The sequence below is a fragment of the Lepisma saccharinum genome, chromosome 24, assembly GCF_977018435.1.
Source record: "Lepisma saccharinum chromosome 24, izLepSacc3.1, whole genome shotgun sequence".
Taxonomy (NCBI): domain Eukaryota; kingdom Metazoa; phylum Arthropoda; class Insecta; order Zygentoma; family Lepismatidae; genus Lepisma; species Lepisma saccharinum.
The window spans coordinates 15,672,183-15,690,379 of record NC_139252.1 but is presented as its reverse complement, the minus strand read 5'-3'; the positions used below and the strand labels follow the sequence as shown (position 1 = coordinate 15,690,379).

The window sequence follows — 18,197 nt, the reverse complement described above, 5'->3', positions numbered from 1 at the left end:
CCCTCTCATTTCTTACATCATAAACATATGATTTTTCACCTATGAGAATAACACTACATATGGTGTCATCAGGTAATGCCTCATGGAATTCACAGATAATTTTAATATTTGTCCTGTCATTCACCACAACTTGTTTTCTTTTTGAAGTGTTTATTACAAACATGGGTCTCTGTGCTTTGAATTCATCTGGTGTGTAATACATGTCAGTATTGTCTGTAGTGACTCTTTTGAAAGCCGAAAATGCCTCATATAATTTGAGGAAATCATCCTTGGACATGTCTAAATTGTAATTTTCTCTAGGAAATACCTCATTTCTGCCATTTTTAAGATATATGTTCTTGATGTTGCAGTTATCAAATTTGCTTGAATTTTTTTCCTGATTGTTGTGTCTTCCAGTCTGAAACAGTACCACTACAAAATCAGGCATGTCGTATTGTATGCTGGAGAATGAATTTGTAGCATCAAACTCATAATATGTACCAGTTGCGGGCTTCTGTACACATTGATATGTATAAAATTGTAGAGAAATTTGTGGATTTTTTAAAATATCTGCTTTGTATTTAAGAGCATAACTGGCCTCATATTCAACAACAGGGATTCTTAACTCCATAGTCTGAATAATGCATTTGCCTGCATCTGGTAGGGTATTAGGCAGAGCTTCCCCTGTAGAGTTTAATGCACTGTACCTCATCAAAGCATTGTTATCATTTGCAGCTCTTCTAAATGTGATTCTTAAACCACCCTTCCACATAATATCTTTGTAATCTGAGAAGAATCCTGGCAACAGGCGCATCGGGAACAGCACTGTGTGGTTCTTAGGTAATATCTTATCACCAGCCTCAAATCCACCTATTTTGTAGTAAGAAGCCTCGGTTTTGGATAATTTCAATGTGGCCAAAGCTGTGGAGGTAATGCCGGGATAATCCACTCTGTTTATAACAACGCCATGTTTTCTGATCTCAATTTCAGAGAATAGATGCGGCACAAAATTATCTACCAATCTTATATTTGAATTTGCCGGATAATCGGTACCATCGAGCTTTACAACATCAAATTTGATGTATAGATCTGCTCTGTGGGGGTGTATAAATCCATCCCCTACATCAAGATCAACCTCAATCTCTGTGTTGAGTTGATTTAAATTTGCAAATGTCCTCCTGTTTGGGGGGAATGATTGTAGCTCATAACTCTCAATATTTTCCATTTTCTTCTTGTATGTATTTTTATTTAAATGTTAATCTCTATGATTGCAGTTGTTGTGGCTCCAGCAAAATCAACTAATTCTTCTTTTTCATTAGTGACCATCAATTCAATATAATCTATTCTATTATGACACACAGGAAAATATAATGTTGGGGATGGATTGTAGATAATGGGCTCCATAAATTCAGAATTAGGTTTGAATGTTGCAATGATCCCGGTTTGTTTGTGAGTGCCTATGCCATTTGATTTGGTGATCATACCCTCAGCCACATTACAGTGAATATTCAGAGTCTCTATGGCTAAGAATTTGGGTATATTCATAGCAGTGTGTTTGATGCCTGGTTCAAGTTTTGTGTTGTTCTCAAATCCTAACAGCTCTCCTATAGTACCCAGATTCACTGTTTCTGTGGCAGATACAATCTCTACTCTGTGAGTGACAGAATTTTGACTTAACACTACACCTCTGGGTAATTGAGCATTTAGAGTGGATAGATTATACTGCCCTGGAGTGATGACAATTTTTTCATCCCCTACTGCAATTGTATTGTTGTGGTGTGTAATATTGGGGATTAGGTACATGCCATAAAATGCCCTGAGAGCTATTGTTTTGGGATATACTATGTCATCATGCAATTTGAGTTTCAATATTGAATTTTGGCTGGTGAGATGGAATACCCCCATGATGTTTTAAATACCACAAGGCTTTTTGAAAATCTTCAATTGATGGTTTATTTATTTGAGATATATATCTAAGAACTGATAAACACAAATGTCCACAATTAACATCTTTGAAATTTTGAACACGGGCATTATTGTAATAAAGATTAGCTGAATTTAGATATTTTATTAAATTTTCAGGTGGAGCACCTCCAAATGAATCAAACACAAATGCCTCATTTTTTAAATATTTAAGATAGCAAATCCAGTGAGTGCCCTGATTTTTGTACTTATCCAAATTAACAATGCCACACTCTTTGTTGAGTGGTTGTTCTGGTAAAGAATCAGACATGTACACACCTCTAAAATGTTTGATGCCCAGTGGCTTGATTAAAGCTTCAATATCTTGGTTTGTAAGCGGCTCTTGTTTTTTTTAAACTTATTCATGGCTCTCTTAACACCTTTGCCTTGTTTCTCAATGGCCAGGTTATGGCGCCTCTGCTCATCTAATTCTGCCCTATTCTTTTTGGCATCTATTACTGTTTTTGCTATGGCAGCTGATCCCCCAGCCAAGCTCCCAACAGCCCCGAGAGCAGCTAAGATGGCAGGGATGGTAAATATAAATCCCCCCACATGTGATTTTTTTCTTGATTGCTGTAATTTTTTTAATTGGGGGGTACTAAGCAACAATTTCATACCATGCCCCTTTGCAATACAAGAATTTTTTTTCTTGCGCTGTTTTTTGGTTAAAAGACTGTCAATAGGCCCAAGAGATTTGAGACCTGCATAAGGTATTTGATACATAACACCCTTGACCTTCATTGTAGGTTTATTATATATATATTCACAACCCCCACCCCAATTTTTGTTTGGTGCTCATAGCTATGGTGGTTCCCAATGCTGCTACTTTTTCACTTCAAGAAGCATCTTTGCTTACAAATCTGCCAAATGCAGCCTCTTCTAATTTCTTGTCTGCAACATGTCTCTTGTCAAGATCAGAATGTGTGTTGTATGCTATGTCATGGTCTCTACAAGCAGCATCTAGGGGATTAACACCAGGATCCCCTCTGTTTAATCTATGATCCAATTTTGTACCGGGACCACAATATTGATAGCCCGGAATGTGTAGTTCAAATGGCAGCTTGTTTATAATGTCATTAACAAGGCCCCGACCCTCAGAAATATTCCAAAATTTAGGTGGTTGAGTATTAATAATTTTTATGAGATATCCAATCCCCTTAGTGTCATTCACTATAAAATTAGACAATTTGGTGCTTATCATGTCCATAATTCCAACCTTTTCATTGTAAAAATTGTGGTTCCCAGCATTTTCCTCCCCAGCTATCACCAATAACCTATCTACAAGTTTCCTGACATCATCAACCCACACAAATTCTTTAGGCAGGGTGTTGTATTGTTTGATTCCACTGCCAGTCTTGATTTGTGACCATATGGGCTTGATTAAATTATTGTATTTTGCCCCACTGCTAGACTTGACTCTTTTTTGTGTGGGATCATTGTTCTGGTATAGAGCATCTGATTTTATTAATATTTCTTTGTAATATTCATAATCTTGATCTGTATAGCTGCCAGGCCTTTTCCTAGTCATCAGTTCCCACAATCCAGGTGTGCCGGGGTACTTAACAAAAGCACCTTTTTCTCCGAGACGAGATTCTGAATATACAATCAGATCATCCCCCATAAATGTTGCTCTGAAATTGCCAATTCTATGTATGATGCTGCCATCAAGCTCTGTGTCAGCATATAAGCCAAACACCTCATCTTTATTGTCTTTAGGTGTGGTTAAATATTTTTGAGCAAGAAGACCCAATTCAATAGGATCCTGAGTAGCTTCAATTCTTCTAGGAGCAATAGGACTAGGTGTATGAATACTGGAAAGTGGGGTGAATGGATAATCTAATATGTTCCTTGCAGCTACAGGTACAAGCTCTGTGATCAAATTTTGATTTTGCTCTGTAACAGTTTTGATATTTTTACCTAATTCACTAATAGCATCAATTACAGGCTGTTCTGTTTGTTTGTGTTTTTCATAAATTCCTCGGTTCTCTGATTTCCATCCCTTAAATCTTTTTACAAGATAATCTTTTAATTTAAGATCATCAATTATTGGCCTTTTCATGTTTATTTATTTATGTTTCAATGTCTAGAAAATTGTTGATTTTATTTCTGTATTTGCCACTATTGGATGTTCTTGTCATATCAATTGTGACAAACCCATAACTGTCCTGGTTCCAGCACCTGCTGCAAAACTTGGAAAAATCATTGTAGCTCAGGTCCCCACCTACATATTCATCATGTATGTGTTTGAGGTTGGTATGATCCTGATGAAACACACATATAAAATTGCTGTTGTCTCGGATTAGTTGCTTGGGTATTTTTGAAAAAGTCTGTGCCAGGTAGAAACAATCTATGTTTTTGTGCCGGCCCTGTGTAAAAAATTCCTAACCTTGTTTTGATTATCCAGTATAATGTCATCAAACACAACAACAGAATTATCGAGACATTCATGAAGTGGCTTAACATCTGGTTCAAAAGTGGCTATATCCAATCCATCATATAGCTTCATCAGCTGCTGATATTTTAATTGTTCCAAGCTCTTAGAGAAGATATACAAGTGCCTGTTTTTCCAGTCTAACCAGTTGGGTGCCAATAAAAAATTATCAACCATTAGTGTAGTTTTACCACAAGCAGATGGCCCAACAATAAGACACCTAATATTATCAGGTAGCAATTTGCCATTTCTCTTATTCTGCTGTTCAGGTTCTGGCAGCCTTTTTATAACATCCCAGGTGTTCATATTATTATTTTGTTTGCATCGATCCAGCTGTGTTCTGGAAGTCCTAGCCATTTGACAAGTAACTTGTTGCCTTTTCTGCGGATAATTTTTTCTATGAGATATGTGTCAGGCTGTTTAGTTTTGTTGAGCTCTTCTTCATAGAACCTGCCTTTGAGAATTTCTCCTCGGTGATCCTTTATTATATATGTGTTAAGGGTCCCGGGTTTAACTTGAACCACTGTAAATAATTCAGTGCTCCAGTTTCTTGTAAAGCCTCTTTTGAATAAGTGCTTATATTTGCTGATTCTTACTTGATCCCCCACCTTGTATTTGGCCTTTCTTATTGTTGGCTGATATCTAGGATAATAAACAGTGCTGATCAATTTTTGCTCATCAGATGAAGTTACTTCAGAGGGTTTCATGTTGATTGTGGAATGGACAGAATTGTTATATTTATGTAGAAGTTCTGGAAGAATATTAATCCATTTATAATTACCTTGAAGTGTAAATTGTTTATACATAAGATTTTTTAAGGTTCTGTTGAATCTCTCTACAATTGAGGCCTTGAGGTCACTGTAACTCGAATAATGTTGTATTGCCTGGCTTTTAATAAATTGTTGAAACACTGAATTATAAAATTCTTTGCCATTATCTGTTTGCGCGGGGATCTTCCACTCTGATTGATGATTGTTCTAAAAGCTTCTGTAACACATTTTCCAGTCTTGGATTTGAGTGGCACAGCCCAGGCAAATTTTGAAAATGTGTCTATTACAGTGAGTAGATACTTGTAGCCCTTGTTGATTTTGTCTAAGTTTTTCAACTGTCCACTTGCTATTTCAATCAAGTCGCTCTGCCATAAATCATCTATGCCCTTTGTGACTACTGGGAGTCTCTTAAAATTATGTCGGGCTTGTCTGTGTAATTCATCAACAATAATTTGTCTAGACATAATATGTAAACAAGAATATTGCAACTATAGGGTGTTCAGCAGCTGAGACTGCAGGATTTTCTAAATATAATTTATCCCCTATTTGTATTTTAAATTCCAAAGAGCCATCATCTTCAGTATAGGCTGTTTCCAATGTATTGGGATCTGTAAAATCCTCCAATTCTACACTGGTGATTTTCACTTTGTTATCAGCATTTGTTATTGATAAGGTGGGGTAGTGGTGTGCCTGTGGCTGAAGCCAATATTTGATCTTGATTGGTCTCAATGTGCCCCCAACAAAAAATTGGTAATAAAATTGTGCAGGGGACAGCATATATATTTTGCCACCTGGTGTAAATGGAGAATCATATTCTTTGTTGGGGATGCTGTACAATTCAAGAATTACTGTATGTTTAGGATTTTCAATTATGCCTGTTATTTCTTTTTCTGCTGTGAGCAATCTGCTTGTTACAGATTCAAGGTGCTCATTGATGGTCCTAACAACATCATCATGGCCCGGCTTGATTTTTATGTCCACAACAAGTTTTTTGTATTGTTGCACAATTTCTTGGAGCTGGGTGGCAAAAACAGACAGAGCATTTGCTTGATTGGATTCCATGGTCCCTAGCTGTCGCTTGATATTAGCTACAATTTGTTGCAAATTTTCAACAACTGCCAATTTTGAATTTTGAGCTGTAAGATCATGGACCTGTCTTCTGATATCCTCAAACAGGGCATGCAGTTCATTAATATGTTGATTAGTTGGAAGAGTGGCCACTGCCTGAGTGAGATGTTTGATCTCTGCCTGGATATTCTTGATATCTTCTGATTTCAATATGCGATTCACTGCCCTCTTAATATTTTTAAGTTCCTGTGATGTAGGCAGATTTGACACTGTATTTTGTAAAAATGCAAGTGCCAATTTCACATTGTTTAATTCAGAAGCATCAGCCACATTTTGCATAGCATTTTGGAGCAGGGCTATATCTGCCTGAGAGGGTGTGGATTGTTGTAAAATTTCAAGTTTTGTTTGGATATCATCAATCAAATGATGAAAATGAGATAGTTCAGATTCAGTGTTGAGGTTTTCAAGCTTTGTGATTTGTTGCTGGACACTGACAAGGGTATCTACAATACCGGGCAGGCGGGATTCTAGTACATTTGCCAAATCACTTTGCACTGCTGCTATTGTACCTTCAAGATGGGTTATGGAACTTTGAATTTTTCCAAAATCTTCATATGTTTCAAGTTGCAGCTTAATATTTGCTACACTCCGAGTTATTGCATTCAAAGCATCAGAAGATGGCAAATTGTTCATAAAATTTTCAAGTGTCTCAATTTTTTCTTTAACCTCGGCTATGGCATTGTTCAGAGGGTCCAGATTAGGTATTTGGAGTGACTGAATCTGTTCCTTTAGAGTGGAAATCACTAGATCAAAATCTTCTTGTGATTTTATGCTTTTGACAATTGTTTGGAGCTGTGCCTGGACATTATTTATCTGCTCTTCCAATTGCTGTTTCAATTGCTCAGAGTTGTTAGCCTGGGTCTTAAATTTGGCTTGAAGAGCTGCTACAGCCTCTTCTAAACTTTGAAAATTATCCAATGTGGCCAAATCAGTATATTTCTGAAGCAGCAATTTGAGTTCAGAATCAATTTTAAGAAGAGGGTCCATGCATTGTGATTGTAAATTTGTAATTTCTAATTGAAGACTGGCATTGAGTGTAGTTTGTAAAGCTTGTAAATCACTTCTTAATTTCTTGACTCTGACATCAAGCATAAGAATCTCATCACTGTGATCTTCATGTCTTGTATGGCCAAAAATATCATTAGGCATTTTTGTTTTAGCGGTTATTTATTATTGAATATCTGATTCTTAATTCTATAAAAAAGGGTATAAGTTTGTCATAAGATCCAGGGACCTCAATATATAAGCAGTCACCAGCAGAAACAGTATAAACAGTGCCAGAAATCATGTTTGAGTGCTTAATTCTATAAATATTTCTCCCTATTGAAATTTTAACATCACCCTCAGGGGTTGTAATAAATTGCAATTGCCCACCTACAGGTAATTGGTAATGATTTAAATTATTGTTAAATATGTACAATATTTTGCCTGTTTCATCATCAATATCTGTAAGTATGCTGTTCAGATGAAAAATTAACAAGCCACTTAGTTTAGATATTATATCAGAAGAGTATTGTGGTGCTGGCAGATCCATGATAGCTTGTTTTTTGAACCCAAATAAGTTCATAGGCATGTTTATTTATTTCAAATCATGCTCTGTGCTTGTGCATTGTTTGCCATTTTTCAAATCACAATGACCCCATGGTAAAGTATGTATGCCACATGATAAAATAAATCTCTTATCATCATGTGGGTCCAGAGCCACTTTTCTTACAATATTGCTAGTCAATAAGTGATCCACACTCTGAATTCTGGATTCTGATGTTCTGATTGTGCTACATAATTTGAGGCAATTTTTGTAATCCTCAAATTCAAGCTCTTTGTCAACAGTCACTCTGCCAATGCCCTTGGCCTTTTTGGCAACAGCACCACTACATGTCTCAAAACTGTACATTTTGGCCCTTAACCCAGCAAATGCCACAATAACATCACCAAGTGTCTCATCTTTTAACTTGCCAGGCACCTTTTTGTTGTGGGGTTGAATTCTTGTATGTTCACTGGTATCAAAATATTCAAGCAATTCAGGCTGGGACATATCTTTATAAACATCTTCTGTTTTAATATCAAGAACAAAACTATCCGTGTCCATGTACATCAATTTTACACAATCACCATAAAAAGGTTTCAACACATCATAATACAATGTTAACATATGTGATTTGGCCAATTCCAATATCACAGCCCCTACATAAATAGGTTTATCAAACTTAATCTTTGTTTTTTTTCATGTTGAAAAGTGCCATGTTTTCATCATAAATTCTTCTATAATTGAAATTAGGCTTTGCAACCAATTTTTTGCTCAGGCTGGGGTCAGTAATTATTTTAACATCGGTATGTTTTCTGACATTTTCAATTGTTTTGCCATATACAGAATTGACCATCAATTTAAACAAAGATTTATCAAATTGGCTTTTTGCAGATGTTCGAAGCTCTGTATTTGTATTAATGTATGGTTTCAACCATTTTGAGTGCCTGAACCTCAAAACTTTGCCAAGTTTGGTCACTTGAACACCATGATGCATCAGGAACTGGAGGTTTTTGTAATATATGACATAACCCTGTTTTGGCTCCAGTGTCATCATCAATTTCTTCTGTTTAGAGCCAGGTGAGCACTTAACCTCAGGAATTGGGGGCAGATCAGAAAATTTGTTGTGTAAATCATCAGGAATTGTCAGATCAACCTCTAAGAATAGGCCATAATTACTGTCATCAAAGTCCTGAAGATCCTTAATATTAAAATCTTCAACCCATTCAAGCCCTGCATGTGGCAGTTTTTGCATCATAGCGTAACCATAGAGGCTGTTGGCATCTACATACAGTATATATTTTGATGGCAGTGCTGGATTATAATCAGGCATATATTTGTTATTTGCTCTGGCATATCTCTGAGAGCATTGCACCATCCCTCCTCTTATACATTGCTCCATAAACAGATACATATCTTGATCTTGGATCAGATCCAATTGCATTTTAGTGTTTAAAAACATTGCAGCCCATGCTAGGCCCGGGGCACTGTAAAAATATATTGGATCCAGTCTATAATTTTTCATGGAAGATTTTCTGAATGCCTGCAATATATCAGCTAAGAGGGTCACATCAAGTTTTAAATATGCCATGTGATAATCACCAAATGTCTGGCATTTTAAATTGTTCCACATCAATTGGGCATGGTGATAATCATCATCACTGATTCCAGATCCTCTGATTTTGCTGTAAAACTCTTCTTGTGGTGGCAGAGCACACTCATCAAATTTAGAAAAATCTGTAACATAATCATATGGATATACACCCTTCCGCCTAATTAATTTCAGGTCCTGATTTGGAAACAAGGCATATGTGATTTTGAATTGATCATCAGATAATTGAGTGGCCAGTGTAGCCAGGCTAGCAGATAAAATTCTGTAAGAATCAAGAAATCTTATGTGAATAGGAACACCATTAACTTTAATTATTTTGCTAATAGCAATATATTTCTCATCATTTTCAGCTAAAATATTTAAATTCTGCTTGTCAAACCCCTCATATCTGATCAAATGATGGAAATCATAATTGGATGCTCGATGGCAAAATATGGGGACAAATTTTGGTCTCTGGATCTTAATATTACAGCTATTACACAGGGCCATTTTGAATTTACCATCTGTATGAGAATGGTGTTTCACCTTGATATTTGTATCTGAAAATTCAGAATCACATACCGGGCATTTTTCTGCATTGTTGAAATCTTCAATCTGTTTCTCTGTTAAAGGCAACATGGGTTTTGATTTTAATAAGATATTAGATGCTATGTCACGGCACTCATTTTCTATTCTATGTGCAAATATTTTGATGGCATCTGGCCCCAAGTATGAATATTCTTTACTAACAACACCATCCTGTACCATCACATAACAAAAGCTGGAAGGTTCATGTAGCTGGTATGGTGTAATTGAAGATTCTTCAGGATCTGGATTGCAGAATGCAAGGGGTTTGAGATTTGATTCAAAATCACAGACAATATATGCTGGGTGTTCCAACAAGGCTTCAAACTTTTTGAATTTTGCATTTTCACTTGGCATTGGCATCACCATATGAACAGGTTTATAGTTGCCACAGTATTTCAGATGCTCAATTAACTTATTTTTTGCAATTTCTGCATTCTCTTCACAAACACCATTCACCATTTTTCTACCATCAAATACACTTAAACATCTTCTGCACAACTTGAATATTGTATTGGATTTGTCTAATTGTGTTCTCACTAAAGCTTCAAGATTATGTATCAGAGTGTAATGATATGTGCCATCCCCTTCAATTCAGAGCAGATCAATCGGAACAGCAGAATCATCATCAAATGTACTGATTCTGAGAGGTTCTATCAAGCAATTGCCACGGCCAGTGGAACAAATAAATACATTACTAGATAATTGTTTATTATTGATATTCCTGGCCTTTTTTTCAAATTTATCAATATTCTGAACAGACATTGGATATTCTAAACCCTCCATTGCCTCATCAAAATCGTGCTCATGTTGTTTGTAATAATTTATTCTCTGAGGATTTCTTGAAACTGGAAACAAAGCAGCTAATATACACCACAAAAAGCATTTCTGGTCGGTATTTTCTATATTAACCACGGCTTTTTTGTTTTTAATATTGGCAGGTAATGGCAAATATGTAGATCCTTGTAATGGGCTGAATTCAGAAATATTAACATATAATTTGTGTGGAGAACCGCATAGGCTCCATCCAGACTCTTTTCCAGCAAATTCAGAGTGTTTAATATTCAATTGATCTATCAACCTGCTTATTATTGTGTCTGAATTTGCATTTGAATATACCGGTACAGTTTCTGTTATGTGGGGCTGTGTAAATTTTGTGCCATTTGGCTTCTTATATTGTGTAAACAATTTGAGGGACAGCTTATAAGAGCCATTTTGTGCATTAAGAATTGCCTGCACATCAGAATTTATACTGTTCAAAAAATTCTTAATACCACATTTTTGCTCTGATACAAACCGGTAATCCCTTAATTGGCCATTAAAACTGCTATGGATAGGTGGTTCACAGCGTGGCTGTTTTGCCGGTTCAGCATTAACAGGTGCTTCATGCTTTCTTTTCAGACCAGATGTAGATGGTTGTGGGGGCAATGTTGATGACTGTACATAAGAATTACACTTGTGCCATTTGTAATATGCCTTGCTTAATATTTTATGGCATCTTGGACACAATTTAGTAGCTTTTCTGCATTTCTTACGGTCACAAATACGGCAATGCCTAGCCCAATTAGAACTAGATATATTTTTATTACACTGATTGCAATATTTTTGTTTTGGCATTTTTGTTGTTTATTTATATAAAATTTCTTGGTCCAAAAAAAAAACAGAACTATGGACAATATGCCAAAACAATTATAACAGCAGTTAATAGCTGAGCTGGTGCTTTTATACCCAAACAACAGCAATAACTAGGCTCGGGTGGTTCCCAATATAAAATAATTTTGCTTTTTATGCTGTTGAACAACACTTTTTACCAGGGTTCAGATCTGGGAGCTATCAACTAGCAATAATTATTCTCAAAATCTCACGTGTGGAGATATTATTTTGCCACATGTATTTCAATCTTATACATTTTATCAGGACTCAAACCCGAGCCTTTTGTTTACAAAGCAACAATATTAACATTTTGCCATTAGGGGAGGCTTCACATTTTATGAGGACTCAAACCCAAAAACCTCCTGATTACAAGACAATAAAAACCATGCACCACACTCACTGGGTCTCAGAACCCAATAGCTATGAGCTTTATATCAATTCAAGATTCCTGGGATTTTGACAGAAAAACATACTATAAACAATAAGATAATATAGGAACTTGGCATAATTTTAAGTGTAAGCAAATCTGTCTGAGGGGCTTCATCTTTTCTACACTTGAATCCAGAATTTCATAAAAATCAGAGCATATCACACCTGAAGAATTGGGGTATAGGCCCCTCTTGGCATTGTTTCAAGTGTAAGCAAATCGGGCTGTTCAATCAAAAACCTCTTCTTTCCTACACTTGTAAGTGGTGCCAGTTATACCACAAATACTACTACTTACCCCTAATGCCACAGCATGCAAAGAAAATAGATAAATAAATACACTTTTAATATAAGTTTTTGTTTGGTATTAAGGCATTAAATATTAAGGTATATATTATATATCCAGCTTTTGCCCGTAGAGACAATCAAAAACCCTTCCAACGGAAATAAAATGCAAAAGAGGCAAAGCCCGAAAGGAGCATAACTTTGCTGAATGGCTGTACCTTACAAAGATTATTTACTTTTTTTATTATTTCCAATATTAAATTGTTATTATTTTTCTTCTCGACTCGTTGCTGACATTTGGACAGTCAATTGGGCTTTCGAAATACAGTAGTTGAGTTGAAGAAGTAGCTTCCAAATGCACAAGTACAGTAATAGTACGGTCACAGACACTGCTGGATTGTAACAATCCCAGTGAAAGCTAATGGTATCGTTACAACCCAGAAGTGTCCGTGACTGTACATATTGTAACATCCACATTAACTTATAAATTATAAAAGTTGTTGCTCTTAGAGGGATTAGTAGATTATGATGGTGACAATGTTGAAATATTCCTTCTCTCTCCCTTCATTTCATTTCCTCCAATTCCAGGGGAAGCATTTCAGGTCTGCTAATATTCCTATCAGCATATGTCAACAGGTGAACAACTAAGAGGAGCGACGCATAGCGTTACGCAAAATTAGGAAGGATGCTTAACAAAACTTGCAGGGTTAATGATGAGGGAAAACGCTCATCATAAAAATAAAACCAAATACCACCCTTTTAAAATCATAGCTTAGCTGCATAACTGGAAGAGATCTGCGCTCGATCACCAGCTCTGAACTTCGAAGGAGACAAAGAAAAGTGAGCGGAAACATCCATCGCGACACTTTTGGCTGCTCTCATGCTGAACTAGGCTTCGTGGCGGTTCCTCTCTCGAACCTTTAGGCTACCCTCTGTTGTCAGCGTCTTCGAGCATTAATCGCCCTCGAAAAAAACATAAAAGCCCAGCTATAACAAAAAAATTATATTGTTCAACTTGTGCTGATGTCTAACGAACTTTGGAACATATTGTATGTTCATTCATAGTTTATGTTCATGTGTAGCTTCGCTTTGAACCATGTTGTGTGCTAACTTGTGCTGATGTCTAACAAACTTTGGAACATATTGTGCGTTCATTCATAGTATATTTTCATGTGTGACCTCACTTTGAAACATGTTGTGTGCTAATTTGTAATATGTGTTGAGTCATATCGCACTTTTTTTGGTCTCTTATAACTTGTACTCATGCGAAAGCACATTGTGAAACAGGTTAAATCTTATATATTGTCATTTCAACATCATTCGTCATTAAAAAAATCATTTACTCTTAATAGGGCTTGAAATTCTTATGAGAGTCAAGTTTGGCGGTTTTAGGTTAGTCTAAAATCCGGCTGTTCTAGTGTTAAGAGGTTAATCCATCGAAGTCGGCGATGAAAATGCACCAGAATTAGGTTCCGTAGCTATATTTATACCCCCGCATGTCAAGCAGAGCGCCTCCCGTGACACAAAAGATAAACATAGCTACAGCTGTGACATATATAATTAATTTGTGTATAATGGCAATATTCTAAAGATTAAACAGTATGTTCCATAAGGTTCATTTTTCTATGTCTAAAACAACAATTATGATCTTTGAAGTTTCTATAATATTCTCTACTACAAAGTTGTCACATTCTTAAAGAAACTTCTTTCCAATGTCCATAGGCTTATAGTACTAATAACTCCAACTGAAATTTAGCTCTTATGGCTTTTATAATAGTTTGATTCTAAAACTGAGAATACATATTTTTGACTTATTGCCAACAATGAAAGATTTTGCTTTCAAGAAGCTTGCAAATAACAAACACGAAACTTCTCAAATGACAAAATTATGTCATTAGGTCAACTATTAAATATCTTATATTTCATAACGTTTTATAGTGAATATGAAAAGCAAAATAAATAAGAATAATATTAAATATGACCGAATCTTTGATATGGAGGATCATATCAATGTTGCCTTCATCTTTTGGTGCTTTGTGGTTCTAGCTTTTACGTTCTTATTTGTCAACTATTATTATTTATCTATCTATCGTGTCTTTTGGATTAAATTTAACTGACAGAAGTATCCTCCTACGCAAGATCTTTATACAAATTTGGGTTCTCTTTCTATGATGATTCTTTATTCATCTATACTTCTGTCTTTGGTATTTTTCTTGTATATATGGTAAACATTTTGCTCCAATTGGAGGAGCTGATCGCCATTCACAAATTTCTTCTGTTTAAATGTTAAAAAGGGGGAAAAATAAAAACGACTCGGGGTCCATTGTATTTTACTTACTTGATGTTTAGCTGGCCTCCGTGGCTGATTGATTAGCACAGCGCGCTACGACTCCAGAGGTCCCGGGTTTGAATCCGGAACCTTCAAAATGTTCAGTAGATACTCAATCTCGTGCCGTGTGTGCACTAGCGTGTCAGGGGTGATGCAGTTAATGACATTCTGAATTTTCGCCATCGTTGCTATTTACTCAGCAACTAAAGAAAAATACTTTTGAGCAAGGCTCTATGTCGAATAGTTAACTCACAATTGTAATTCGAAATTAGGGAGGTTTCATGTGGAAACCCTGTATTTAATCGTACAAGTTTCACGTATTCACCGACCTGCATATATTTCAACTAGCAACGCGTGCTATTTTTAATATGTCTGCCTTTGACACCTTGAAACGTTGCTACATCGTACTGTCACTTTGCAATAAAAATTGGAAACCTAGATCCTGAGAAACTCGCTTCCCTGCAAGGCGTTATGCGTGCTGATAGAAGCTGACATTGAAAATTTGCTATTAGAATCCACTTATGACCATTTTGTTATTGAATAATTGCTTCATTTGTTAATTATGTAATATGCAGTTATTTATTAATTACAATATTTATAAAAATTATCATCATTAATAACAAATAATAACCAATTTTTGCATGAGCGTCACGATACCAATTTTACCATTCACAAAAACTATTATAATTTTTCATTTATGCTCTTTTGGTTATAGAGGTATAGTTGTTCATTAATTATAATAATTACCAAAATTACGAGCATTACCAAACAATTTTACACTGTCAGTCGCATGAGTTTTTTGGAATAACACACATCTTAAGATTGCGCCTGATACGCCTGCCTAGTACATTTTACCTCTTATTTACTCTTATTTACATTACATTTGTATTTTTATGAACAAAAGTGATACAAAATTATTGGGAACACCCTAGGGAGCAATGCCATTTATTTTTATTTTTTTTATAAAATTTGTCAGAGGTGAAAAATCAATAAATATAGATTGTGGGTCTGGCAGCTTCCCCTCCCCCCTGGCGTAAGCTAGGGTTAACACTTGATTTGCTTCTAGATCTTGAAATGAAGTCGCTACAGCAATTCCTTAAGACATGTCTCTTGTTCATTCCAGGGCCGGACATGGAGCTAAATAAGCTGCTCCTTCTTCCTGGAATTCTAGTTCTCGTCGGAGTCATGTGTTCGGTTATTGGAATTTCAATTGAGTTCCAGCAGAGGGGGTCTCCATCGCTGGAGGCAAGGCTGGAAGTGGTGAAAAGAATCCTGCGGGAAGTTCCTCTCGTGGACGGGTAAGTCATTTCAATCACAGCTGAAACAATTAAGATTCCTTCGTGTCTAGATTAGGGATTTCAACCCACCCGTCTCCTTTTCCTTGCCTTGCAATTCCCGTTCACAGAAGCGCAAGTTTCATACTGTTAAATCAAAGCCGTTCTGCCTGCAAGGGATACAGTTGCTGTAATTACTTTTCTTAGTAATAAAAATGCTTCTTTGGAACACGATTAAAATGCATTACTTTGAAACTGTATGTGCTTATGAATTCTTAATGAAAATATATTGAACAAAATATGAGAGAACTTCAAAATATTTCTTTTTCAGCACAGAGGTGTAGTTGAAGTTGTTGATTTCCAGGAAAGCTATTGTTGAAGAAGTAAATAGGTACTAAGCAAGTATTAATTATGGGAATAGGAAATAACTGTTATAAAGGTCGAAGCCTAATGGCAATATACAGGGTGTTTCCGTGACAATGTTACAAACTTTCGGGGATGATGGAAGGAGACAAAAGCATCAATATGAGATAAACAACCTCTGCCCGGAAAAGCCTTGTTCAGAAGTTACAAGCCAAAACCATAGTGGCGAGAAGGGTATGCCAGCAGGTTCACCTGATCTGTTCCCACTTGATTTATTTTGTGAGGTCACGTAAAAAGTGTTGTGTACGAGACGCCTGTGGATAATGAAGAAGAACTCTTGGCAAGAATCCTTGCCGCCTGTGATATCGCCAGAATGACTCCAGGGATGTTCGAGCGTATGCGATAAAACTTCAAGCGATGCTATAATGCCTGCATCGATACTGGAGGATGCAAATTTGAACAACTGCTATAAATGCATTAATCTTGGCGAGTTGCGTATGATGTAATAATTGTAGGAGATAGTAATTTATTTATTAAAGCTACAAAGGAAGATCTTTCTTTCTTTTCCATAACCGTCTCAAATTTTGGTTAAACTTTGGTTTTGTTGATACTATTTTATGCTCAGATGGGCTAATCGGGACTGGATCTACAGGTAAGAATTGGACTGCCTAGAACCACTTTCTACCTTCCAAGAACGGTTTTGATTTATAACTCTTGACTGGGGCATTTTCGGACTGAGATTCCTTATCTCTTATGTCCATAAACAAACAACGCATCTGCTAGTTTCTCAAGGTCACATCCTCTTTGCTTTTGTGGGATGCCCCTATAATTTTGTGGGTTGCATACCTTCTAACTCAGAATAGTTTTGGAACCCTTGTAACTTCTGAATGAGGCGTTTCTGAACAGGGTTTCGTATCTCATATTGATGCTTCTGTCCCCTTCCATCATCCCTGAAACTTTGTAACATGGTCACGGAAACAGCCTGTATACGAGGAAAGATTGTAAAGTTGCCAGTTCTCACAGTGAGAGGATGTGCGTGCGAAGTGATCGAATTCCGAACTCCCTACCGAAAGGTCTCGAGTTCGAGTCTTGTCGAGGACATGGGCGTTCTTTGCGTGTTCCGCCATCAATATCATCTGAGCATTACTCCTTCTTATCGTCACCATTGGCCAAAAATGGCACTACTAAGTGGGTCAGTTGATACTGGAGTAATATGGGAACATAATAGACTGCAATATAAACTGTTTACAATGGACATGCAGGTCAGCACAGGCACAGCAAGCTGTGGCCTATAACCTGTCTCGATTATCTCTCGAGCAGGCGAACGAAAACAAGTCTCTGCGCAAGTAGCTACGCGAGACGGCTCCACCAATGAACAAGTGAGAAGGAATTGGATTGCGTGGAGAAGAAAAAGCGACTGCAGTTTCCAGCCTTCACAGCAGCGTGTAAATTCGCCGCTCTGCCTACTCAATTTTCCCCCTTTTCTACCGCTCTGCGCGACCTTGCTTCAGAGATAACAGGGACTCGAAATAGTGGGAGAGCTTATATTGGTTTAGGTGTGTGTTGTGGGCACATGGAGAAGAGTTGGGTTAAGTTTCTACCAACAGCGAGAAACACTGTCAAAGTAGAAACGTTGATTCAACAATTACGGGCCGGGGAAATTGGATCTTGGGCAAAGGGAAGTCAAAATCAGTTTCTTCAGATTGGATTGGGACTAGTCTGGGAGGGAAGGGGGTTTGATCAAGATATTTCGATTGGCGAAACAGCGTTTGGAATATTTAGAAAGACAGGATATCATTAGAATCCCCAAACAACAGAAATGTTGAAACGAACACCAGCAGCGTTCATAAAGATGGGGGACGAGATAGCGTGGTTAAGACTAGGGGTATGGAGACA

At 36.7% G+C, this 18,197-nt stretch overlaps 1 protein-coding gene across 1 annotated transcript in view; it reads left to right on the top strand.

Moving 5' to 3' along the window:
- The window catches only part of LOC145978339 (dipeptidase 1-like), a 201,303-nt gene that overhangs the window by 7,747 nt on the left and 175,359 nt on the right, over positions 1-18,197 (top strand). The window contains exon 2 of the mRNA XM_083110924.1: positions 15,788-15,962. Coding sequence (XP_082967050.1) covers positions 15,796-15,962 — 167 coding nt within the window. The 5' untranslated portion in view covers positions 15,788-15,795. The remainder of the gene's footprint in view (positions 1-15,787; positions 15,963-18,197) is intronic.